At 43.8% G+C, this 26,549-nt stretch overlaps 1 protein-coding gene across 2 annotated transcripts; it reads left to right on the top strand.

The window, feature by feature from the left end:
- The first annotated feature begins 275 nt into the window (after positions 1 to 275).
- On the top strand, positions 276 to 14,906 carry LOC121551076 (SEC14-like protein 1). 2 transcript variants are annotated; one of them, XM_041863608.1, is made up of 17 exons: positions 276 to 428; positions 1,286 to 1,377; positions 7,031 to 7,180; positions 7,404 to 7,535; positions 8,093 to 8,221; positions 8,611 to 8,824; positions 9,006 to 9,115; positions 9,278 to 9,467; positions 11,082 to 11,170; positions 11,319 to 11,389; positions 11,479 to 11,650; positions 11,804 to 11,938; positions 12,148 to 12,282; positions 12,487 to 12,741; positions 13,763 to 13,941; positions 14,205 to 14,327; positions 14,418 to 14,906. In XM_041863608.1, the coding sequence occupies exons 2-16, from the start codon at positions 1,315 to 1,317 to the stop codon at positions 14,308 to 14,310; spliced, it is 2,130 nt and encodes a 709-aa protein (XP_041719542.1). In that variant the 5' UTR covers positions 276 to 428; positions 1,286 to 1,314; the 3' UTR covers positions 14,311 to 14,327; positions 14,418 to 14,906. The 2 variants fall into 2 exon arrangements, with proteins under 2 accessions (XP_041719542.1, XP_041719540.1); XM_041863606.1 differs by having other exon boundaries at positions 14,205 to 14,306.
- The last annotated feature ends 11,643 nt before the right edge of the window (positions 14,907 to 26,549 follow it).

The following is a 26,549-nucleotide window of genomic DNA, read 5'->3' on the forward strand; positions in this document are numbered from 1 at the left end:
ATAACTAAAATACAGCAAAAGCTGAAATTAAATTAATTAACATCTGTATTTTTCCATACAAACACATTTTTTTAGGATAGGCTACTATGATGGTTTCATTCATTCATGACAGAATATACAATGTTGCAACCTTTTATTTTACTGTCTATGGTTTCAACAGTTACCTTGGCTTATTCCCAGTGTTGTCTACTACTTCACTTGAAAAACACGCTCCATAACAAAATGTTATAAAATTATGTGACGTAGTCAAAAGGGCGGAGTTAGCTACTCCGGCGGCTTGCCTTGTGGGATTCAACATCAACTCGCCAAAGACCTGTCTCAGAAAGTTGGTTTATTTACGTATTTGTGAAAGGGTACCATGGATTTAATATAAGTAAATAGTTTATTGACAAACTTCACTTGACCTATCTCTGATAGTCATTTATCTGGTAAGTTTTGGGTACATTTCTAGCCGTTTAGACCTTGTCATTTCGCTAATGTATGAGGGAGTAGAATTCAGTCTGTTGAGAATGTCGACCATTTAAATTAAAAACATTTTTTTTTGCCGGTTTGACTGTCATCAAAATGAAGTTGACAAGAGACATAAATAACTTGCCGCTTACGTGTCGAGAAACAGGCTAGCTAGTGTTGTGGATTGTAATAGTTATGATCTATAATACAATAATTCATGTATTAAATTAGTGGAGGTAACGTGTCATTGCACAAGGGAATTTCCTGAAAAAGTGTGATAATGTAGCTGCTGCACTATTGTCTGTACATGTTTCGTTTTTGTAGCTAACTATGCCATGAAAACCACTCTTTATTTTGAAGTCCAAGCTACTGTATCTGTGTCAGCTGTTCACTGTATAAAACGAATTAACGTGATTAAAAATAAGAAAAAACACAGTCACTAGGCTTAGCCCAGTTGATAGATTCCACTTTTCTCAAATCCCAGCTAGGTAAATGATTTTGGTCTGGCTCAGTTGTTGTGGTCATCGTCCTGTGATTACCGTTGATCTCAGCATGTTAACCGATCAATCAGCTACAACAGTTTATGACCTAAAGAGTAGTGACTTTGCAATTGAGGACAATCAAGCGTTTTGCATCAGGCCAGCTGTCTAGTTGGTTTTACAGCTGATGATACAGCATTTCTCTTTGTTGTCTTTACAAAGCCCATTCCTCTGACCTTTGCGTAATGTTGATGTGAACTTGTGATGTACAGAGGATGTTTTGTTAGTTACAGTTCTCCAGTGCTGTGTCAAGTGAACTCTAACTAACACTAGGGTTTGTCTATTGTACATTTCAGGGCAGAGCTCCAGAGGTTGAGCTACAGCCATGGTGCAACAATACCAGTCACCTGTAAGGGTCTACAAACACCCCTTTGAGCTGATAATGGCGGTAAGTTATGTATATTTGTGTGTGTTTAGGCCTATGCCTTGTCTATGCATATATGTGTGGGATGTTTGTGAGAGGTTGCAGTGCAAATTGGACCCAGATGCCCAGGCAGTCAGACTGCCAGTGTTTTGTGCTGCAGAAACAGGTTTCTATGCAGGCAAACCACCCTATCTCATCTCATACAATATATCTTTATACACTGTATTACAGTGTCCCTGGGCACTGTATTATGTCATGTTCTAGTGTTTTGTTTGTGAGATCATTGTTTATCCACCTTTTATTTTGGAAACCCAGGACAACCCTAGTCTGATTTTTATTTAGTCTGCAGTATTTCTGTTCACCCAACCTAATTAGTCATGGCAGCAGATAACACAATATCATATTTATTCTAGAGTATGAGACTGTAAAATAGTATGATTTATTTAGTAACTTTTTGCCTTTAGTATTTTTGCAGGCACCTAGACTGAAGTGACTCTCTCTGTTAAGTGCAATACCATATATTAGCTTTTCCACTTGCCCTGCTGTAATACCCATCATTCTTGATTTCAGTCACCGATCACCACTGCGTAGATGTACTGTACTGATGCAGCAGTAGTTCTGTAGATGGTTGCAAAAGTCATAGGCAATACACCAAACCACAATGTCATACATATACAGTATCTTGTGACTTGGCAGGAAGTCAGCATTCTTATAATCCCAGTTCAGTGAATAGATCAGATCACATGGCTTCAGACAGAGTGGGGGGGGTTGGGGCCCAGTGTTCTAACAGGAAGTCAGGCCCAAAACACAATCAATGTTTAACCATGATATTTATATATTTATTAAGGATCCCCATTACTCTTCCTGGGGTCCAGCAACATTAAGGCAGTTATATACTATTTAAAATATTACATGACATTACATTTCATAACACTTTTCACAACACATTAAGTGTGTTCCCTAAAACCACTACTCTACTACCACATATCTACAACACAAAATCCATGTCTATGTGCGTGTCTTATCATGTGTCTGTGCCTGCGTGTCTCTTCACAGTCCATGCTGATTCATAAGGTGTATTTGCATCTGTTTTTTAAATCAGATTCTACTGCTTGCATCAGTTACCTGATGTGGAATAGAGTTCCATGTAGCCATGACTCTATGTAGTACTATGCGCCTCCCATAGTCTGCCTCTCTCTCACCACGCCACCAGCTGTCTGTCTCTCAGGGTCATCTGTCAAAGAGGCCCCATCATGCTCTATGGGTTTTAGGTTTAAGAGCATGCACATGACAGCATGCCTTGGTGTGGCTGCCTGGGAAGGTTATCTATTTTGGATGTACTAGTCTTCTCAGTCTGATATGTGGTGCATTCTGGCTTGTGACACAGGACAAGCGGTACTCTAGCTCCTCCTCCCATCTCTTCTCTCCTCTCTCCCCTGGGCCTGCTACCACTGTGACTTCCTGCTTAGCTGTGGCTGACTGGCTGCTCTCTGAACTAGGCCCTTAGTGTCATTAGGCCTTGCTGCGCTTGGTCCCTTCTGCTGCCTGGCCTACCGCCACAGCTGGTCTGCCCTGTTAGGGCTGACAGGACTGCTCCATCTGGTGTATTTTGTGGCTTAGTACAGTACAGTTGCACTACAGAGAGAACATGCTGTACGAAGGGTTGTTTATATCATATCAACCCCCACATCTTTTCACTGCACAACCTCAGTGTTTTATGGTGAATAACTGCAATCAGTATATCTTATGATTTATATCCACTTTTATTTTCTAAACTCATGAATTTAAGCTCTTGGCTCTGCATCTGTTTACCTTGTTTCTGCTCTGTTTGAGACGCTGTGCCACTTCCTGTTCTTTGGGGTTATCTATTAAGCCAGAAGCAAGTTACATTATATAATGCAAAGGTTCAGCCCAGGAAAAGGTAATTACTGACAAAGCTTAGCTCATTAAAAACACTGCAATTGTTTCTGATGTAAATGTCCGTTTTCACTATGTTACGCAACAACCTGATTGCGGTGGAAGTCAGGTGCTCTGTTTTTTCTCTAGCTGTGGCTCTGCTTTACCAAATACCACAAAACACAACCTTTGTCCCCCAGGAGTTCTTGTCTCAGTTCTAGTCTTGGCAACATCTTTTAAATGTCTGGGAATGTTTTGTTATACTTCCATTCACACACTGTCAGCGTGATTCAAAGGCACATCAAAGATGATCAGTTGATTTAAAGGCTGTGGGGCTGTGAAAAGGCTGTTCTAATGACAGAGCAGTTTACAGTAGATAGAGGGCTAGCCTAGAGGCTTCCTCTGTCCTATGACTGACCGTCCCAGTGACTGATCCTTGGCTTGGCCCACTGACAGACATTACAGTGTCACTCCTGTCCTGACCCCATCTTCACACTAAGCATGTTGGTTTACCGCTTATCACTGACATCAACATTCCTCCGTTCTCAGGAGGAACGTTTATGTAAACAGATTCGTTTTTCATATTGGGCAGGGATTGGAGAGGCAGCATAGTGTGACGTAAACAGGTAGCTCAGTATGAGCTGTACTGTAATTACAGTGGCAGTCTGAATGACCCTGCTGCAGAGAGTCATCATGAAACTAAATACAGCCTACCTTATCTCAGTCAATCAATTACATTTATTTATAAAGCCCTTTTTACATCAGCAGTTGTCACAAAGTGCTTATACAGAAACCCAGCCTAAAACCCCAAAGGGCAAGCAATGCAGATGTAGAAGCACGGTGGCTAGGAAAAACTCCCAGGAAAGACTGGAACCTAGCAAGAAACCTTGAGAGGAACTAGGCTCTGAGGGGTGTCCTGTCCTCTTCTGGCTGTGCAGGGTGGAGGTTATAAGACTACATGGCCATTAAGGCCAGATCGTTCTTCAAGATGTTCATAGATGACCAGCAGGGTCAAATAATAATCACAGTGGTTATAGAGGGTGCAAAAGGTCAGCACCTCAGGAATAAATGTCAGTTGGCTTTACCTAGCAGAACATTCAGATGTCGAGGACAGCAGGTGCTGGAGAGAGAGGGTGGAAAGGGGGGGGTGGATTTAGAGGAAAGGGGGGGGTGGATTTAGAGGGAGCATACAGGACAGATCACACAGGACACCAGATAAGACAGGAGAATTACACCAGATAGGACAGACTGACCCTAGCTTTCTGGCATATAGACTATTGCAGCATAGATACTGGAGACTGAGACAGGGGGGGTAAGGGGACTCTGTGGCCCCGTCCAAAGTTACCTCCGGACAGGGCCAACCAGGCTGGGTATAACCCACCCACTTTGTCAAAGCAAACCACCACCAAAGGGATATCAACAGACCACGAACTTACTACAGAGACAGCAAGGGTGGTTTGTTACTCCAGTGCCTTGCGGTTCACCTTCGCATCCCTGGGCCAGAGTACACTCAATCATAGGACCTACTGAAGAGATGAGTGTTCAGTAAAGACTTAAAGGTTGAGACCGAGTCTGCGTCTCTCACATGGATCGGTAGACCATTCCAGAAATTGAGCTCTATAGCAGAAAGCCCTGCCTCCAGCTGTTTGCTTCGAAATTCTAGGAACAATAAGGAGGCCTGTGTCTTGTGACCATAGCGTACGTGTAGGTACAGTTGAAGTCGGAAGTTTACATACACTTAGATTGGAGTCATTAAAACTCGTTTTTCAAACACTCCACAAATTTCTTGTTAACAAACTATAGTTTTGGCAAGTCGGTTAGGACATCTACTTTGTGCATGACACAAGTAATTTTTCCAACAATTGTTTACAGACAGATTATTTCACTTATAATTCACTGTATCACAATTCCAGTGGGTCAGAAGTTTACATACACTAAGTTGACTGTGCCTTTAAACAGCTTGGAAAATTCCAGAAAATGATGTCATGGCTTTAGAAGCTTCTGATAGGCTAATTGACATCATTTGAGTCAATTGGAGGTGTACCTGTGGATGTATTTCAAGGCCTGCCTTCAAACTCAGTGCCTCTTTGCTTGACATCATGGGAAAATCAAAAGAAATCAGCCAAGACCTCAGTAAACAAATTGTAGACCTCCACAAGTCTGGTTCATCCTTGGGAGCAATTTCCAAACGCCTGAAGGTACCACGTTCATCTGTACAAACAATAGTACGCAAGTATAAACACCTTGGGACCACTCAGCCGTCATACCGCTCAGGAAGTAGACACGTTCTGTCTCCTAGAGATGAACTTACTTTGGTGCGAAAAGTGCAAATCAATCCCAGAACAACAGCAAAGGACCTTGTGAAGATGCTGGAGGAAACTGGTACGAAAGTATCAATATCCACAGTAAAACGAGTCCTATATCGACATAACCTGAAAGGCCGCTCAGCAAGGAAGAAGCCACTGCTCCAAAACCAGAGTAGGCACATTTGCTATTTAATGCAACAGTTTTTGTTACAAAACTATCGCTAGTGTTGAAAATGCGATGGAAACCAGGAATACAAGTAGAACACTAAACAATTTTAAATAAACAGTTGCATTCATGAGTTTTATTGACAAATGTCAAGGTTGGAAGGCAGTTAGCCTGGGTACCTCTCTTTAGCTAATCCACTCCCTGTACTCATGTCATGTGCCAAAGAAAAACACCACCTGCTGGAGAAGAGATTTTGGGCCCACTTATCCCTCTCGCTTCACCTCTTCCTCTCTGGTGTGACTCACAAATTTCAGTTAATTACTATAGCTCCCGCCTTGGGCAAATCAGTCTAATTTTGTAAATGCCGGATCTCTGGCAAGCCGCATCATTCACCCAAGTTTCGTCAACATCGGGCCAGTGCTGTCGAGATCGCGTGTGACTAACGTACAGACAAACGGCTGGACGGACGGAGAGTGATCCACAGTCCCCTCCCGGATTTCATCGTTGGGGACAATAAGGTCAGCCAAAACAAAAAACCTGATCAAATGAATTTATATGAATGCTGTACGTACAGAAATTGTTTGCACACTGAAATGAATATCCAACTAGTCACTGACAACTGTGTGGAGTTTGACAGCAATGATGTGAGCTTATTACAGTTTTATAGACACTATGTACTGAGATCTTCTATGTTGAACGACTCTTGTGTAGCTTGTGAGCGTCATAGGGCAAAACATGTTCGTGAGAGTCTCAGCTTTTCATATATAGCTTTTAATAGTTTGTAGCTCAAACCATTCGGACTACAGACATTTTTGTATAAAAGACCCAGCCCCCCGTGTTCCTTTGGGATCCACCCTTGTCTCACAAACACCGCTCTAGCTCAGCCCCTGTTAATCACACAAACTAATGGTTGGTACCACAGACTAATGGTCAAATGCATAAGAAATTGACCAATCCAATGGTACAACCCAATAGTCTGTAGCTCAAACACAGTGTTTTTAAAAGGGGTTAGAAGAAGTGATAGAACAGCAGCATATGTATTACAATTTGTTTTACCTTGATGCGTGACGCTCCCCACCTCTGCTTCGCCAACGAAACAAAAACAATAACAGTGGCCTTAGGGCAGACAGTGACGCTGTTTTCCCAAATGCAGATTCCATCTTTAACCTAAACATCATAACTATTTTTCTGATCAAAGTGATTATAACCCAGAAAATACTTTTACTGTATGCATTTTGTTTTCATCATGTGAGTAATATTGCATATTTTCTTCCTCCTTCCCCCTCTCCCTCCCTCTGTCTCCCGTTAGGCCTATGTGCGGAGGTTTCCAAACTGTCCCCTGATCCCCATCTTTGTGGACAGTGAGGTGGTCAAGGAGGAGCACAGTGATGACGGAGCCACTGTGTTCACTGAGAGGCGCTGTAAGGTGGAGGCAGACGCCCCCCGGCTGTTCAAAAGGGTATCTTACCTTTAACCTTTCACCTTTTAACTTTCCCCTTGAGCAGTGAAGCTACTCAAGCTAGTAATGTATAGTAGTGTCTGTTTTACTCTTATTTTCTTATGTGAAGGCTATTAGTGTTTATTTCCACTCAGACATGAATATCCTGGTAGGAATGTTGTGTTGATGTTGTGTTAGTGTTGTCCAGTGTTGATTGACCGTGGTCTACTCTGTGTGTCTCTAGATGGCTGGTGTGGACTACCTGTACTTCATCCATAAGAACACTCTGGACCGCAGGGAGAGGGCGCTGCACATCGAGGTCGTCAACGAGACCTTCTCCAACAGAGTCATCGTCCATGAGATCTGCAGCTACACGGTGTGCCCCACAACTATAATAATCATCGGTTACATGGGCTGCGTTTTACACAGGCAGCCCAATTCTGATATTTTTTACACTCATTGGTATTTTGACCAATCACATCAGATCTTTGCACATGAGATATTTTTCAGAGCTGATCTGATTGGTCAAAAGACTAGCAACGTATAGTGTTTGTGTCTGTTTGACTCTCTTATTTTCTTAAATATGTGAAGGCTATTAGTGATTATAATATATTAGAATTGAGCTGCCTGTGTAAACGCAGCCATACTCTCTCTTTATCACTGGAACATCATAAAACTCATGTCATATATAGTGTCAATGTTTATGATCACTATGTTTGATGTACAGTTACAAGATGACATGGAGTCATACCCTGGGTTGTTCTGAACAGAATGAGCATATGTTTGTCTATGTTTGTCTAATGCATATGCTTTTCATGTTTCTCCTATAAGAAACATTTTAATTTAGCAGTATCTATATAGGCCAATTACCACGAGTGTAAAGGGTTAATCCATTTGGAGTCTGTATTGTGATGTGTTGTGCTTCCTCCACAGGTTCACCCAGAGAATGAGGAGTGGACGTGTTTCGAGCAGACAGCCAGTCTGGACATCAAGTCCTTCTTTGGCTTTGAGAACGCGGCCGAGAAGCTAGCCATGAAGCAGTACGCCAACAGTATTAAAAAGGTGTGTTCATGTGTCAGTCTGTGAGCATGTGAGTACAGTATACATGTGAGTGTGATAGATGGTATGGCTATAGGATAAGGCAATGGGATATGCCATCATCATCATCTGCCATGCTGCTCCCCCATAAAGACCCAGTGTTACATGATCTTGTTTGCTCAGTCTATTCCCAGGCCTACTGTGATCCAGTCTGGCAGGTCTGTGTAAACTGTGTGTTTTTACCAGGATCTACCCGTTGGGCCATATATCCTGCTCAGCCATGTCACACAATGGTGTGTGTGCGCTCGTATGCGGCCAGGCGCGTGTGTAAACAAACCTGCAGTATTTGCCCACAGTGTTTGCTCATTACACTAGCTACCTGTACTTATGCTGTCATGTGCTCTGTCCTCCAGGGCAAAGAGATCATAGAGTATTACCTGAAGGAGTTGGAGGACGAGGGGGTGACCCACATCCCCCGCTGGAGCCCCCCTCAGGCCCCCCCACCAACTGCCAGGCTCCAGCTGCCACTCACCACTGCCAGTGCCCCTGCCAATGCCATCCCTGTGCACACAGCCAAGGAGACCCTCTCTGCCAGCCTCACAGAGCTACCGGCTGGCTCCCCAGATGGTCAGTGTTCCGAGTCAAAATCAACACCGTAATAAACACACAATCTGAACGATCTGTCACGGCTGAAGTCAGAATCCCATTCCAACATTCTGGCCTTGCCTTGGGCTGCATTGGGCTGGTAGACTGTGGGTATGCATTGGGGTATGTGTGTGAATTGACTGTGTCTGTGTTTTGGTTGCAGACAAGTTGGACGCAGACTACATCAGGCGTTACCTAGGAGACCTGACGCCGCTGCAGGAGAGCTGTCTTATAAGACTACGCCATTGGCTGCAGGAGACCCACAAGGGCAAGGTGAGATGTGTATGAACACACTCAAACTCTGACTCGAATAGCTGCAGACAAGAACAAGAGGAAAATGTGCATCCAAAGAACATCCAAGCGTGAATAAAACTCACATCCGACTCACACACACCACAACATCTGCATAAACACAATCTCCTCTCCCTCCCCTAGATCCCTAAGGACCAGCACGTGCTGCGTTTCCTGCGGGCCCGGGACTTTAACCTGGAGAAGGCCCGGGAGATCCTGTGTCAGTCGCTCACCTGGAGGAAGCAGCACCAGGTGGACTTCCTGCTGGACTCCTGGGAGAGACCTCAGCTGCTACATGACTACTACACTGGGGGCTGGCACCACCATGACAGAGGTAGGTACCACTCGGAGCAGGATAGGGTTAATGGCAGGGTTGTGTTCAATGGGCACAGACAGAAGATGAAAATATATTTTGAAATGGGAAATGAGTGTTCTTAATGCACAAATTCAGGAAGTACTGTACCACCACAGTTTCACAATGTTTTCTTCCGTTTGTTTTCTAGTGAATGTGTCCCAGCTCTTATGTATTGGTAATGACTAACTGTAATGTCTGGTTGCTTCTCTGGAATTGACATCACTAGCTATGTTTCCATTAACTTGTCCAGTGATTTATTTTTTTACATTTTAGAAAGTTTGCATAAAGAATAGTTGTGACAATTGCCTGCTACGGTGCATTTCTGTTGAACTTTTCTGTGTCGATAAAAACAGCTGGACGTAATGACGTCAAACACTTTTTAGCAAAAACCTGGTGTCGAATACAAATTATGTGATTGAAGTGTATTTATTATCCATTTTGGCAAAATGTGCATTAATAAATTGGTGACAGCCTGTATGCCCACTCCCACCTATCTGTTTCATGTCTCAGGTAGCTTGCAAAAGTCAGCATGGATAGAATGCAAGAAATGACTAATATGTATCATGTGCCAATGTAACGCCACGGACCGTGCCATGGTGAAACTTGCACTCCTCTAGCTCAGAAATAATTGGATGGTGAAACTTGCATCCAGCCAACCAGAAAAGCAAGGCAAAGCAATTCAGGCATTCTTGAAAGTCAGGACAATCCTTGTCCTGCAAAGAAACATTATTTTTATAGTATAATTCTTTTGGGATTTAGCAAGCAGTAGGCATTTAGAATTAAATGTGGAGTGGAGCTTTTATTTTTACATGATTATGTCACGTGCCCAGCGTACCGTGAAAATGGTTGGGCAATCATTATTTATTTGTCACAATAAAGAAAGTTGGGCAAAATAAAAATCCATCCCCGTCAAACATACCGTTTTTGTCGATCTTTAGAACATTTCTCCTACAGCTGCCGTTTCCATTACACATGCTGCAATGTTTTTTTTTTTTTTTATAAACCTGTGTCAATGGAAACCTGCCTACTATGTGTCATTGAGGGAAATCTCCCAGTCTGTGGGCATGAGTCAGACGGGTAGCTGTTGGTCGCATTCTCCTGCTCAGATGTTGCTTGCCTTAACCAATGTTTACATGCCACATCATCGCCTGTGTCATTAACTGACGGATTGCTAGAACATATGATGTGGTTAGCTGATACGTAAAATGCCTATCCAGGCGTTGTAAGATCTGGCATGTGTCAGAAACGTCTGGGCAGAGGAAATCACCCATTATCTCCACTTAGCTGATAGCCAATCGGACGTTTAGGACCTCAGACCAGGAAGTGGCCCATAATAACCATAATAACAATAACCCCCACCTAAAAGCCAAAACAGCTGGTAGTAAAACGCCTATATTTACATAAATGACTTTACTGTGAGTTGTAAATGGATATACCATAGATGTGATTATGGTCAACATAATCTGACTCAGTTTCTCTATTGATTTAACTGAATAATGTCTATTGCGTCTGTTTAATGTCATGATCATTACTGATCCTCTTGTAGCTTTGTTAACAGTGCGGTCATGTGTTTGTGTCCATGTCTGTCTGTAGATGGGCGCCCTCTGTATATTCTGCGACTGGGACAAATGGATACCAAGGGTTTAGTACGTGCCTTGGGCGAGGAGTCCCTTCTGAGACAAGTGAGTATGCCCCACACACACACACACACACACACACACACTCATCCAGATGCTGGGTATAAACACACATATATATAAATACATCAACACATACTATACACAAATGCTCGCCCTTCCGCTGACCTCTCACCTCTTCACTCTCCCTCAGGTCCTGTCCATCAACGAGGAGGGTCTGAGGCGTTGTGAAGAGAACACCAGAGTCTTTGGCCGACCCATCAGGTAGCTACCATTTTCATACTCACTCCTCTTATCTCTGTCTCCCCTCCCTGAATACAGTATGTCCTATAACCCCCCTGTCTGTCTGTCAGCTGCTGGACGTGCCTGGTGGACCTGGAGGGGTTAAACATGCGTCACCTGTGGCGACCCGGGGTTAAAGCCCTGCTGAGGATCATAGAGGTGGTGGAGGCCAACTACCCAGAGACCCTGGGACGTCTGCTCATACTGAGGGCTCCACGGGTCTTCCCTGTGCTCTGGACCCTGGTGAGAGCCTTTAACATCACATATTTTAGTGTACATTACATTGTACAGTGCTTTTTCTTTCTCCAACTTGATCACATTCAGGTATTAAATTCCATGTGCAGAGCGAACATATGAGACGACCTTTGACCCTGAGTGTCTGTGCTCTGTTCTCAGGTCAGTCCATTCATTGATGAGAACACCAGGAAGAAGTTCCTGGTGTATGCTGGGAATGACTACCAGGGGCCTGGAGGTCTGGTGGACTACATCGACAGAGAGGTCATCCCTGACTTCCTGGGAGGAGACTGCCTGGTGAGTCTGTCTGGCAGACCAGAGGCTCATCTGGCTGTTGTGTACATTAGACAGTACCCTTCTACATGCATATGAAGTAATATTGGCTAATGCTGTAATATAGTTAACAGTGGGTCCTCTTAAAAGACATTGTCCTAGCTGTGTGTACTGATAGAACTGGGGGCTGATTGTGTCTCGGTCTCTTGTGTCTCCTGTCATGTCATATCCAGTGTGAGATCCCTGAAGGAGGTATGGTCCCCAAGTCTCTGTATAGGACAGCAGAGGAGCTGGAGAGTGAGGAGCTGCGGCTGTGGACAGACACCATCTACAAGACTGCCAGTGTCTTCAAGGGGGCCCCACATGAGGTAACTTGATCTAATCAGTAACTACAGTACGTGTGTTTTCCAGCTTCTCAGTTGACAGTGCTCAAACAGTGGGTTAGGTGCCCCCCCCTGTGGAGAAATACAACACAACAGCAAAAAGCTGTATAAACCCATTACAGTGATTCATTATCTTTTGTCTGTAGTTTTGTTTTCTACTGTGTTCACTCACTACCAATCCTGTTCCAGCTGCTGATCGAAATCTCAGAGCCCTCTTCTGTGATCACCTGGGACTTTGACGTGTGTAAAGGGGACGTCGTCTTCAACATCTACCACTCCAGGAGGGCGCCCCAGCCCCCCAAGAGGGACGCCCAGGGGGCTCACAGCAGCATCACGTCGCCAGCCACCAACAACATGCAGCTGATTGACAGATCCTGGATTCTGGGGCAAGACTACAGTATGGTGGAGACAGCACTCACCTGCAAGGAGGGAGAGAGTGTTCAGGTAAGAGACTGAAACAGGCATGGTCACATCCACAGCTGGTACAGGTGGGTCTGATGATTGGTAGTACCTCATTTGGATTTGTGTGACTGGGTCTGTTCAATTGGCTGTGTTTCTGAAGCGTTCAGAATATATGTGTTCGTGATAACATGTACTACTCACCAACCTCAGGGCTGAATCCTAAGACGTGCGTGTAACTGAAACATCCACTGATGTCAGTGGGAGGTTTCTGTGTTTGGAGTTCTGTGCTGTGCACATATCTAGTCTCTTCATCCCTAGGCAGTGTCTCTGACCAGTGTTTCCGTTAGCTGGTAATTGCTGGCTTTTGGCAACAACAACAAAAACATTATTTTTTAAAACTAAAAGCCGACAAATAGAAACATTGCAATACATGGAAGTTGGTTCAAGTTGTCTTTCAATCCCATCTGTCTACTCTGTCTGTCTTTAGTTCACGCTCTCGATAGCAAACTTGCAACATTTTATCAACTGGTACCGTACCGCAAAGTTTCCAGCGCCAGTGAGTCTGACAAACAAAGCTAGATTCATCTCTCTAAAAGACAATTTACAGAGATGTCATAGAAGTCCACCAAGGAGTATTTAGATGAGGTAGTTTTGCATCCCTCTTCTAATCTAATGCCTGGTCGAGTAGCTAGCTGAAATGCTAAAAATGGTGCAAATCAGGTTGGCTGGCTACTGTACCAAGGACTGAGGCACATCCAAGTGGAAAAATGAAGCGATATTGAAAAGCCAGAGGGATGAAGGGATCAAGGAGCTGACGTTCAGTTGGTAGGCTATCATTCCTCCTTACGTAGCTCAATAATCATTGCAGTCACTTCCATGTCGTGTCAATCGGCAGTGGGCACTCCTTAAAAAACATTCGCCTACACGTGAGGGAATTCAAATGGGTTTCTATTACATAAAGTCTGTAATCTAGATATTGGATATTCTATTAGCTATAGCCGGCATTTGAATGGAACACTGCCTCTGACCCTCCACCTCACCTGTCCCCTCCTCCTCTCCCCAGGGCTCCCATGTGACGCGGTGGCCCGGGTTCTACATCCTCCAGTGGCGGTTCCACTGCTCCCCGGCCTGCTCTGCCTCCAGCCTGCCCCGGGTGGATGACGTGCTGGCCTCCCTGCAGGTCTCCTCCCATAAGTGTAAGGTCATGTTCTACACCGAGGTGCTGGGCTCCCACGACTTCAGGTCAGTCACCATTCACTATACTGTACTGTATAACACAGTGTATTGTTATAGTGATGCTTAGTGTGTAGGGCTGCTGCATGTCGGTGAATAAATGTTTTAGGCTAGCTTCTTTTTTTGGCAGTGTGTGTAGTTGTGTGGGGAAAATGTATTTGCTGTGATTTATAAGGGTGTTATAAAGATTCTTAGGGAAAAAATGCTCTAAGAAAATATGTTCTATGGATATTTAATCTATTGTCTGTGTGTCTGTCTGCCTGTCTGTCCAGGGGCTCTATGACCAGTCTGGAGTCCAGTCACAGTGGCTTCTCCCAGCTGAGTGCCGCCACCACCTCCTCTAGCCAATCACAGTCCAGCTCCACCGTATCAAGGTAGCATCCAGCCAATAGGAGGTGAAGGAGTTTGAGTTTTGCAACATGGAGATCCCATTTAGGATCTAACTGACTTCTGATACTGTTGACTTCTGCCCTGTTGCCTTAAAGAAAAACCAGCGCTGTACCAACACCTGCCAATGAGGACTTAACCTTACCGAAGGGGATGAGAGAACTGTTATGAACTGTATGGAACAAGGATAGCCTTTCCTTAATGCCATGTGGGTGGAACGGTGGAGTTCCTATCTGTGATCATCTTCTAGTACTTGCATTTAAAGCAGTGGAAGATGCACTTCTTTCTTTGTGTGCTAATAATAATCGATTTAATTAGTTTCGCTAGTGATATTATTAAAATATACATGTACATTGTTAATTTGTATCTGTATCCATAATTGGTGACATTAAGATTGCTCTGGAAATGGAATATCTGCTATATGAGCATCTGCTGAATGAATAAATGCATATGGAGATTTCTTGGAAACCATCATCATCCTCTTCTTCTTAGTTTTTCTTTCAATAACATTGTTCTTTCTTTTAAGGGGAAATGACAGATGTTTCCAATTTTATTGAAACTGAACAATAAAGCACTTCCCATTTTCAGCATTTGTGTAATACAATGATGATCACTGTTTCAGATGGTACTGTTGAAGTTACCCTTATTCACCATAGGATGTCAGTGTGCTACATGAGTAACGATACTACAAACAACCATACTAGAGTAGCCCTTCTCCAGCCAGTGATTCAGTCTTACCAGCCACTCTGTCACTCCTTTCTTTCTACTCCACCTTTTAAAGCTGTGTTGCTGAAATAGAGAAAGGCATGAGTTATAACTGAAATGGCCTATCAGAGATATTACTGTGAGAGGTTCCCAAACCTCTGCCATGGCTTTTCTAAAGCACTATTTGACCTTGGGGGAAGATGCAAATGTTGGCATGTGCATCAACAAGGTGGTACAGGCTACTGGGTTGTTACGTTTATTATTCCCTGCTAATTTAAATGCAGTGTTGCGTTCCTTCGCCCGCCTTGTGAATGTGCGCAAGGCCATGCAGTCGGCTGTTATTTACATAAAACCTTAATTTCCATAAACTAATCTCTAGCTAAAGCTGACTAATTAATTTTTTATTTTGTTGTTCTGTTGCCCTTGTGACTGTATTTGTTATACAGTAGCTGCTGATACGTACATAATGAAATGGCTGGCGGCCGCAGTGCTTGGTTGAGAGACGGCCTGCTTGGCTGTGCTTGGTTGTTGGGCTCCCTGCTGGGTTGTCAGTGTTGGTAAAACAGGACGTGCGCTGTCTGTCATTGCCAGGAGGATGTTTGCTGACTATTTCATTCAGCTCTAATGACCTCCCAGGACATGTTGTCCACAAACTCTGACTCTGGGCCACACGTTCCTCAAGTCTCATTGGCCAGTTAATTATTGAACTTTGTGCCCTTTACAGTCTAATTTCGTTCTCTTGATCGGGTAAACATCCGCATTGAGTTGGGGTAGACCAAATCTGCGTCATAGCCAAGCTATGTCGATAAACATTAGTATTCACCTTTTTTTGCCAAACACATTTACATGTACAGGAATTTGACTTGGTGAAATGGTGCTGACACAATAAACAGAATATACAGGCAGACAATAAACTAGCTGAGGAACGCTCGAGTCCGCCCCGAGCGTTCCTCAGCTAACGATAAACAAGATATACAGACATGTAGAAGCAGAGTTTACACATCCACATAGGGTATGAACAATCTTATGGAAACTAAGAACTACAAGCTTCACTAAACACTAAGCTACATTATAAATTATGTATGTAGAGATGTTTAAATAAAAACAAATGTACAGGATGATGTGCGGTGGGAAATATCTGAGTTCGGAGCATATGAGGATGTGCATAGAGTGCAAAGACCAATGTGCAGTTCTAGGATGATAGTGCAGGGTGCATAGTCCATGAATGAGAAGATCATCGTGGTCCAGGTGGCGGGAGGTATTGGTCGTGATTGACCTGAACCATCCTCTGGTGTGCCTTCTTGGTGATCGCTGTGATGTTGTCCTCCTACTTGAGGTTGTAGGAGATGATGGACCCCAGGAATTTGAATGTCTCAGCCATGCTCACAGCTGAGCCATTGATTTCAAGGGGGAGAGCTGATGAAGGATGTTTCCTGAAGTCAATCACCATCTCCACGGTGTGTATGCATTGGCCATGTGGCAGTGGCACCTCAGTCATAGACATGCTGCAGTGGTTAGAGAGGACCTCTGTAGACAGTATGCTGAGGATGCACACACAGTCCAGACTTAGGAGGAGTGCTGGTCTCTTGCCAATACAAGAGTCACTGATGTTGATTTGTTGATCTATTATGAGCATAGTGCTGGTGGGGATGATTCCATACCATGTGCCATTTTCCAGAGATGGCTGAAATTTACATATCTTAGGAAGCCATTAATGTGGAGTGGTACCATCATGTCATTGCTGCCTGCCAGTCTGCACTTTGTTTGCTGTGTGCTATTCATGTTGTATAGCTAGCTATACATTATTTACTGTGCCTCATTCTGTTTGATGAGGGCATCTTGTTTTATGCTTTTGCTTTTCTATGTCCCTCTATCTCTTTCCCTCGATTTCTCCCTCCCTCTCTTTCTCTCTCTTCTCTTTTGGCACCCCAGACTACATTCTCTCCATCTCTCAGTCCTGTGCTCCATGTGACCATATTAAGACTGTGTAACCGGACAGAGGGCTAGAAAGTCATGCTCCAGAGTGTGGCTTCTCATTAAAGACCAGGGCTGTGTTTCCTTCGCTTCCATCTGAAAAGTCTGACCTTCCTGTTAATTGAAAAGGAGAACTCCGGATGAGTCTGGTAAATCATTTTTAGGGAAGAAGAAGTTGAACAGAAACGTTTAAAGCAATGCCTGTGCCGTGTTACTTTGTGGTGTCTAAAGTTTCTAGAGCTCTGACTCAGTTCCTCATTGCTTTGATTAAGGTTAGTCTAAAAAGAGAATACTGATGACAGTTTTTACCCATGTGAACATGTCTTCTCAGAGGACATTGAGTATCTCAGTTGTATTAAAAGCTGTCTATTAACCAAACTCATATTCGGTAATACACTATGAAGGCCTGATTAATTTGTCCACAACAAGATAGATACAGTCAAGTCTATTTCTCTGTGGTTCCTCATCCTATCTCTCACATCTTACTGCATTGCTTCCCTGCAACAATAGTGCCATCAATCTATCCTCAATTTAGGACAGTTGTCTGAGTGCAGCCCTTGTTTGTAGCTATCTGTTTCGGTTATGTTGAAGTTGTTTTTTTATTGGTTCCTGAAGATCAATCCTGGTGTTATTTCTCTGGTGCGTTTTCTTGGCCGACTGCCTTCCAGACTTGACATTTCCGTTCCGTAGCCCCTTAAACTGAGGCCGGGACTGGTGCGTCAGGTATAGGCTGGCACTTCCTAAATGTTACGAAATCAGCAAGCCATCCATTTTCCCTGACGTGGGGAGACTCAGCTCATGAATATCTATCTTTTGTTTCTTCAATTATTAATGGCTCAGGTTGCTATCTTGTGAAATAGCAATAGAGAATGTACACTTTGAATTACAGTAGGTGTTGACTAAACGAAAAACATTCTGAACTTACTACAAGACATGAAAGTCAAAATAGCCAGAATATTCTTTGGCAGATGATTTTCTGTAAACAGATTTGTGATTTTCTAAACCAGAACTTGAAGCAGTAACAAAACAGTGGTTGGCTACCTGTGAATGAGGACAGTCAGTATGTGGACTGCGTGGGTGGACTGAGAGCCCAGCCGTGTAGCTCAGAGCAGTCTGCTCTCAGTCTGTGTGCCCTAGTCATAGACTGTTCTCTCTGCTACCGCACGGCAAGCGGTACCGGAGTGCCAAGTCTAGGTCCAAAAGGCTTCTCAACAGCTTCTACCCCCAAGCCATAAGACTCCTGAACAGCTACCCGGACAATTTGCACTGCCCCCCCACCCCCACCCCGTCCCCCTTTTTTACTCTGCTGCTACTCTGTTTATTATCTATACATAGTCACTTTAACTCTACCCACATGTACATATTACCTCAATTACCTCGACTAGCCGGTGCCCCTGCACATTGACTCTGCACCGGTACCCCCCCTGTATATAGCCTCCCTACTGTTATTTTATTTTACTGCTGCTCTTTAGTTATTAGTTGTTGTTTTTTTCTTAACACTTATTATTTTTTTTACTTTGCATTGTTGGTTAAGGGCTTGTAAGTAAGCATTTCACTGTAATGTCTACACCTGTTGTATTCGGCGCATGTGGCAAATAAAATATGATTTGATTTGACCTGTATGAGCCCAGTCTAGATGGAACCATGGTTGGGCAGAGGAGGGATAGTCTGCCGTGATCACCTGGACAGATCTGTCTCTGGCAGCGGGGCCAATCAGACAAGGGAAGGGAGGAGAGGGCGGTGTCTAAGACATCCATCTTCCCCCGGCTCACCTGCCAAGCCTCACCGCCCCTCAGTGAACACAGGCTGACTGTATCGGCAGGCAGCGGGCCGCATGGCAGCCCTCAATACTCTGGGACAAGGTGGATGACTGAAATAGAAAATAACAAAGGGATGGAGGTCGGATGAGAGATACAGAGAGGGAGGGACTTTAGAGAGAGACAGAGATAGATTCAGGACAGCTAGCTTCTGGGCATCCTTGGGGATTGGCATGCTGCCTGTTGGCCTCTTTCTCTCCTGTCTAATGCTGTGGTGAGGTGTTATTTTTGGAGGGTGTAATGCAGGACTCCTGTGAGGGGCTACGTCTGCTTTAGTGGCTGGGTGTCTCAACAACTCCATGTCACTATTCTGTCCAACTCTCCCCAGCCCTCATCCAGTGAACTTTTCCCCTTCTCAGTCTCTATGATTTATGGGTAAAAAGTATTAAACTGTGTACTGCAACCTCTGGAAGCGTTTTGTACAAGTAACTGCCAAAATAATGGAAACATTTGAGTAAGTGAGGGATACAAAGTATATTGAAAGCAAGTGCTTCCACACAGGTGTGGTTCCTGAGTTAATTAACATCCTATCATGCTTAGGGTCATGTATAAAAATGCTGGGCAGGCCATTATTTTGGCCCCATAGGATGACAATGCCACCATCAACAGGGCACGAGTGGTCACTGAATGGTTTGATGAGCATGAAAATTATGTAAACCATATGCCATGGCCGTCTCAGTCAACAGATCTCAACCCAATTCAACACTTATGGGAGATTCTAGAGAGGCGCCTGAGACAGCGGTTTCCACTACCATCAACAAAACACCAAATTATTGAATTTCTCGTTGAAAAATTGTGTCGCATCCCTCCAATAGAGTTCCAGACACTTGTAGAATCTGTGTCAAATTGTATTGAAGCTGTTCTGGCTCGTGGTGGCCCAACACCCTATTAAGACGCTTTATGTTGGTGTTTCCTTTATTTTGGCAGTTACCAGTACCTGTATTGAGCCCTTAGCATTCCCATGCAGCTGTAAGGAAGCAGAGACCCAGGAGGGAGAAGTGAGAGAACATAGAAGCAGCACAGCTCTGTGAGGAAAATGCTTTCTGGCAGCGATGATGTCTGCACCCTCTCACTATAATGATGAGGTCGTTACTGTAAGCCAGGCCATAACCGCTCCCATGATGCATACTGGCACCCAACTCAATCTGTCTGTGTTTGTGGCCCGTGTATATTCCTATCTCGTATGAACAAACTTCTTCATCATAACTGTTGATTAAGGTCATTCATTTCCGTGGAGGGATGCCTTTCCTCTCTGGTGTTTATGTGGACCACTGACATTAACTACACCATCAGTCTGGCCTGATTACACATCATTAAGGCCAGTGGAGGAGACCTGTTGGCACAATTTGCTACCCACTGTGACACTAATTGTCCATCTGGTTGAGGGGCTGTAGCCCAGGGTATTGGTATGGGTAGACTCTGGTCAGGAAGGGTTATTGGGCTGTACATTCATAGAGACAGGGGGGACATCTTAATTGTCTAAAGTGGCTTCCTCCCCTCATCTGCTCTCCTTCATCTGAACTAATCTTATAACACAGGATAGGTGAAAGCAACCTGGTAGGTGTCTGTTGGGGAATTTGCTTCACCTGCCCTGCTCATTCTAATCAGTGCAAAGCAAGGAAAGGAGATGGACAGAGGAAGCCACTGTAGACAATTGAGATTCACCCAATGTTTCCGCTGCTGTCCAAAAGAGGAACAGTCATTCTTCCCAGAGATGCAGATTGGGCTGTTGTTATTGTCTGTCTGTGGGGACTGTGTGAAGAGTGGTTCTGACAGTAGATGGAGTCTGACAGGCCCTGCATTGCTTGAAGGGAACATGTCATCTGTCTGGGACAGAATTACATTACATTAGATTTGTGCCACCATGTTGTTGCCAGTAATGGCCTGTTTAGGAAATGAACAAGTCCCACACTCAATAACCACCCATATAGGCTGGCTGGGAATTCTTGACAGGGATGAAGGCTTGAGCCCCCATCACCATGCAGTCTGAATGGTGTGGTGGAGAAATCAGAATTGGCTAGGTAACATAGATAATTAAGATGTCTTATCTGCAGAATATGCTTATATGATTGAACTGTTGAACTCTTGTTATTAGAATGTCTCCTTTCAGACTCTGGTGTTGGCAGCTGCACTTCCTCCCTCATATGGGCCTCAGTCACCGGGGCCCAGAGAGGGGAGAAGTCAGGCTTGTCTATCACCTTTCCCTGTTGCTATGCATAATATCAGAAAGAGAATAGGCCAAAGGATGTCAGAAGGAAACATTGTTTCCATATGTGAATATGTATCTTTACCTATTAAAAACCATGTGAAGGGATGGCATGAGAAATGGGAACAAATCACTTGTCTCCACAATGTCTGTGTGTCAGTCCCCTGGTTCCCTTTCTAGCAAGGTAGAAACTAAGTAACAACAAATGTCCTTCTAAATTCTTAGAACTGAACAAAACAATGAGTTCTTTGTATTTGGGGCTAAGGTCTGGCACAGGATGTGTGGAGTTAGGGTCTGGAACCATTGTATGTTATCTCTGAGGTTGCACCTATCCTGACCTATCCTGAGATGGTATATAACACAGAGGCTCACTCCACTCAGTGGGCTCTCACTCTGTTCGCTTTGGTGTGGGTATTGTGACCAGCTCCCTTATCTAAACATTTATAATAAAGTTAATAGGTTCTGATTGGTGATTGACATTACAATGAAATTACAATTACAATGGACTGGTGTAAATAGCCTGTAAAGATGGGATATGACCGTAGATCCAGGGTCTTTGTGCTAAGCCTATTATGCACTTATTGTGTAAAGGACAATCCTGTCTGATTGATGGTCTGGCAGAGGAGACGGAGAATAACTAGTCACTGTTTAGCTGGATTGAATCTTTTTTTGCTCTATTAGACATTATTTGTCAACACAATCTATGCATTCGATGGAGAGTTCTTTCACTAGGAGCTGTACAACTGCAGGTGTCCAGTCTGGTCATCTGGTCATGGTAGTGGTCTGAGTGGGATTAGCCTCTGTGTCACCTTATCAAACGGTGAAAATCAGAAGAGGTGTCCCAACAATACTAAGCCAGTTAGAACCTGAGAGTGAGAGAGTGGCTTAACGTTACATTGAAATCTAAGACAATTACCCAGGCTCTCTTTAAACCTGATATTAACATTAGTCAGGATACTCCATGTTTTCCTGCATCCCATCTAAAGAGGTTGGCTAGGTCTGATGGATCATGGGAAATGGCCTTTTGTCGGTGTGTGTACGTAGTATTTACTACTCCCCCCTCACTCTCAGCAGGCGGGCTAGGAGGAGTGGCTCTCCGCAGCAGACATAATTGACTCTGTGTGGTATAGCGGTGGGCGTATAGTGGGACTCATGTTATAGGTCTCATAGGAGACATGGAGCATCTGTCTGATGGTTCTGGCTGTATGGTTAACCTGATGGTAAACATGCCTGTGTGTCTAGCAGACGAGCACTGAGAGACAGCCAGGGGACTGTTATGGATGGAATGTCCTCACATGACCACAGCCCAATCTTCAATGTATAAAGTTCCCTTGTCATCTTCAATTGGCTCTCTGGATCAGGTGAAATAACTCAACTATCACTTACTTTGTCTTAACTGAATTGATCTGAGTAAACATATTGCTACTTCTATTTAGTTTATGCTCTTTGTGTGTCCTCACAGGACATCACTAGGCTCTGGGGATGGGTGTATTGAGCGTTGTCCTCTACCCTGATGAACCTCTGCACCGTCAGCCTCTCAAGGCAAATGCTTTCAAGCCTGTTTCATTAAATAGCCATTACACCATGATGCACTGATAAAACTGAGCAGGTCCAAATGGGCTCTCTCAGTCCTCCTCTCTCAGACCAACACAACAATGCAGTGAACTGCACTAAACAGGGAGTACATTAATATACCCCAGTATTGCCTTGCTCAACCACATTTTCTGGCTTTTTTTACTGGAAGCAATTAGCTATGAAATGTGCAGGTCTCGTCCAGGTTATAGAGAGCAAACGTCTGACTTGACAATTGATTTCTGTGATGTAGAGTAAAGCCAGGAGTGCTGAGGAATTACATGCAGTAAACTGAGTTAAAAGGCTCCTTAACATCCGGTGTTGAGGAGGACTATGAGAGGTGACCTTGTAAAAAGCATAATAAGATCATGCTCTCACATGTCCAGTTTCATGTGAATCCCCCTGTTATCAAAGTGGAAAACTGTAGTGATGGAGTGCTCAACAGAGTGATATCTATTGGTAGGATGTAGAACGTAGCCTAACTGAGGAAATAATTGATCAGCAACCAACACTTTCATCCAAAACTGTTGTTTTAAGCCACAGTTGGATGTACTGGATAGTCCAGGAATATAATTCAGATATTCAGACGTGCCAAATATTGATATAACATCATTGTGTTAGGATTTGGGAACAACTACAGCTCTGTGGTTGAGCAAGCTGCTAAGCTGTTTTTCAGCCATCTGGTTGTGCTGTTTCACTTCTCATCAGCAGCTCTGTACTCCGCACTGCTGCAACGTCTGGACCGGTTATCTCTGCTTTTCTACACCAGACAGGAGCCCCATGTACATCACAGCCAACCATACCCCACATCCGTGTCTGTACAATACTGTATGTCCTCATGATCTCTTTCTCTCTCTCTCTTTCTCTTTCATTCTCTCTCTCCATCTATCTTTTTCTGTCGTCTCTGAGCCCTCCTCAGTCTTTTCATAAGAAATGTCTTGAACGGTGAGCCCAACAACCTCCTGCCTATTCTATGGGTTTCTTATTCTACGTAGTCAAACAAAACTTTTTATCTCCACTTATTATCAACATCTTACAGATGCAAAAGTTTCTGTCTGAGTGTCAGACCCTGTTTTCTCACTCCTGTCATATCATCCACTGCATTAATATATTGTTTTGGATCTCAAACTGACTGAGTGCCATTGGTGGGCATTTTAATCGTTCTGAGCATGACTCAACAACAAGTTGATGGTTAGAACCATAGAATTAGGAAATAGAATAATAATAGTACTTGAACTGGATCTCTATGGTTAGAACAGTCTGTTGGATCTTCAACTGCCTCAATTAGACCATGCCTGGTTAATCACAACAGAGAAAGAGGGAGGGGTGAGGGAGATCAGTCCATGAGTATAGTACCATCACTTTAAATACAGTAATTAATGGAAGTGTGTAACCTATACATGAGCAGCAGTTTACTTTATTCTTAGCAGTACAGTCAGAATTGTATCCCATAACTCGTACTTGTAAAGTGAATAGTATGACAAGATGCTTTGGCTTTCCTCTCTTTTGTTCCAGCATATGCTTCAGTGTAATCTGATTGATACTAGTGTCTGTTAGAATTAAGGGCAGCTGGGTCCGGATCAAACGCATCTCACATCTGAATTTTTGATGGCTCTTCTCTCAGTAGATGAAAGGGTCCAGACTGGGCCTCTATGGCAGACACCGGCGTAAGGTGTTAGAAAAGAATCTGAGATCCTGAGCTCATGCCAAGGCTGGGGATTTCCCTTACTCAACCTGATTACCCTTACTCAACCTGATTACCCTTACTCAACCTGATTACCTTTACTCAACCTGATTACCCTTACTCAACCTGATTACCTTTACTCAACCTGATTACCCTTACTCAACCTGATTAGAGCTAGAGAGGAAGTTGATGTGGAAAATTCCGTCCTTATACTAATCAAAGAATCAAAGTATTTCAGAGTTTTTGGAGAATTAAGATAGACTTTAGTACAAACAGACAAAAGCCGAGATGATTTGCAAAGCATCTCCCATCTACCTCTCAGCTCTCCGTTTATATAGTCATATTCACATACATCTTAGCTTAAAGCCCCTCCCTCTTAGGTTCCCCCATCATTATCTTCAGTTTCCCCCTCTCGACAGCTCCGCCCACTTCCTTAGTCTATGATAGTGGCTAAATTAGACTTCTCTTTAGTTTAGAAACAATAGTAGTACAATCAATCAAGCCCTTGTCATGCAAAAACAATCATGTTCAGTTTAAACTCTGTTCAACCCTGGCTCAACCTGGCTTGACCTGAAGATTGATTGTTGGACATGACAGGTCCACACTAAATCTCTCAAACATACCCAAAACCAACTCCTTTCTCCCCTCCCGTCATGCTGTAATTACTCATGATTAGTCTGAACTCTGTTCAACTCTGGCTCCGCTCTCAGGACTTGTTTGAGGAGAGAGGCAAAAGGCAACAGTCTGGTTTCAGTCTCTGATAAGGTAGGACAGCCATGGATTAGGTAAGAGCGAGGAATTCGACCCGAGGTCAGATCCCCATTTCACACACACACAAACCCAGTGAAAGGAACCAATTAAGTTATTGCCCAGCAACAGAGAGTACCCATGTCCAATTCTGACTCCATGTTCGTCAAGTCTGTAATTAACTTTTTTTGTCTCTGTCGTAGAAATATTTGACTCAAAAGTAGTCAACTCAAAAATATCTCTCAAGAAACTGGAGCTTGTGAATCCAAAAATTTGACTTTATTATTGTGTAACAAAGCCGAGCTGCTCCATGGAACAACTGGCTCTCCTTGGCTCAAAGATCTCCTTTTATACAAATACAAATGCATAGTCATGCTTACATAGCATATACAGTTACTCCCCTTAAGGCAAATGATTAACTTCTTTCAGTGCCACATGACGTTTTACTCATGAGGGCTACGTGCGCTTCTCTAAATGGGGCTTCTGTCACCATCATCCAGATGGTCATTGGCAAACTTCAGACGGGCCTGGACATGCGCTGGCTTGAGCAGGGGGACCTTGCGTGCACTGCAGGATTTTAATCCATGACGGCGTAGTGTGTTACTAATGGTTTTCTTTGAGACTGTGGTCCCAGCTCTCTTCAGGTCATTGACCAGGTCCTGCCGTGTAGTTCTGGGCTGATCCCTCACCTTCCTCATGATCATTGATGCCCCACGAGGTGAGATCTTGCATGGAGCCCCAGACTGAGGGTGATTGACCGTCATCTTGAACTTCTTCCATTTTCTAATAATTGCGCCAACAGTTGTTGCCTTCTCACCCGAGCTGCTTGCCTATTGTCCTGTAGCCCATCCCAGCCTTGTGCAGGTCTACAATTTTATCCCTGATGTCCTTACACAGCTCTCTGGTCTTGGCCATTGTGGAGAGGTTGGAGTCTGTTTGATTGAGTGTGTGGACAGGTGTCTTTTATACAGGTAACGAGTTCAAACAGGTGCAGTTAATACAGGTAATGAGTGGAGAACAGGAGGGCTTCTTAAAGAAAAACTAACAGGTCTGTGAGAGCCGGAACTCTTACTGGTGGTAGGTGATCAAATACTTATGTCATGCAATAAAATGCAAATGAATTACTTAAAAATCATACAATGTGATTTTCTGGATTTTTGTTTTAGATTCCATCTCTCACAGTTGAAGTGTACCTATGATAAAACATTACAGACCTCTACATGCTTTGTAAGTAGGAAAACCTGCAAAATCGGCAGTGTATCAAATACTTGTTCTCCCCACTGTATGTCTTGTTATTTTGCTCTTTACTACTGTCAGTATTCCATTCCCCTTATTCTTAGGGGAACTAGTCAAGGGAAGAGAAATCAATGATGGGGATATCTGGTGCATCTTGGATGTCTGGAATATCTTGGAGGTCTAGGATTTCTTGGAGGTCTTGAAGGTCTTGGAGGTGTGAGATGTCTTGAAGGTCTGCCCCTTCCCAGAGGGAATCCGCAAGAGCACGTAGCTCATCATTAGCATTCCT

The sequence above is a fragment of the Coregonus clupeaformis genome, unplaced genomic scaffold, assembly GCF_020615455.1.
Source record: "Coregonus clupeaformis isolate EN_2021a unplaced genomic scaffold, ASM2061545v1 scaf0100, whole genome shotgun sequence".
Lineage (NCBI taxonomy): Eukaryota > Metazoa > Chordata > Actinopteri > Salmoniformes > Salmonidae > Coregonus > Coregonus clupeaformis.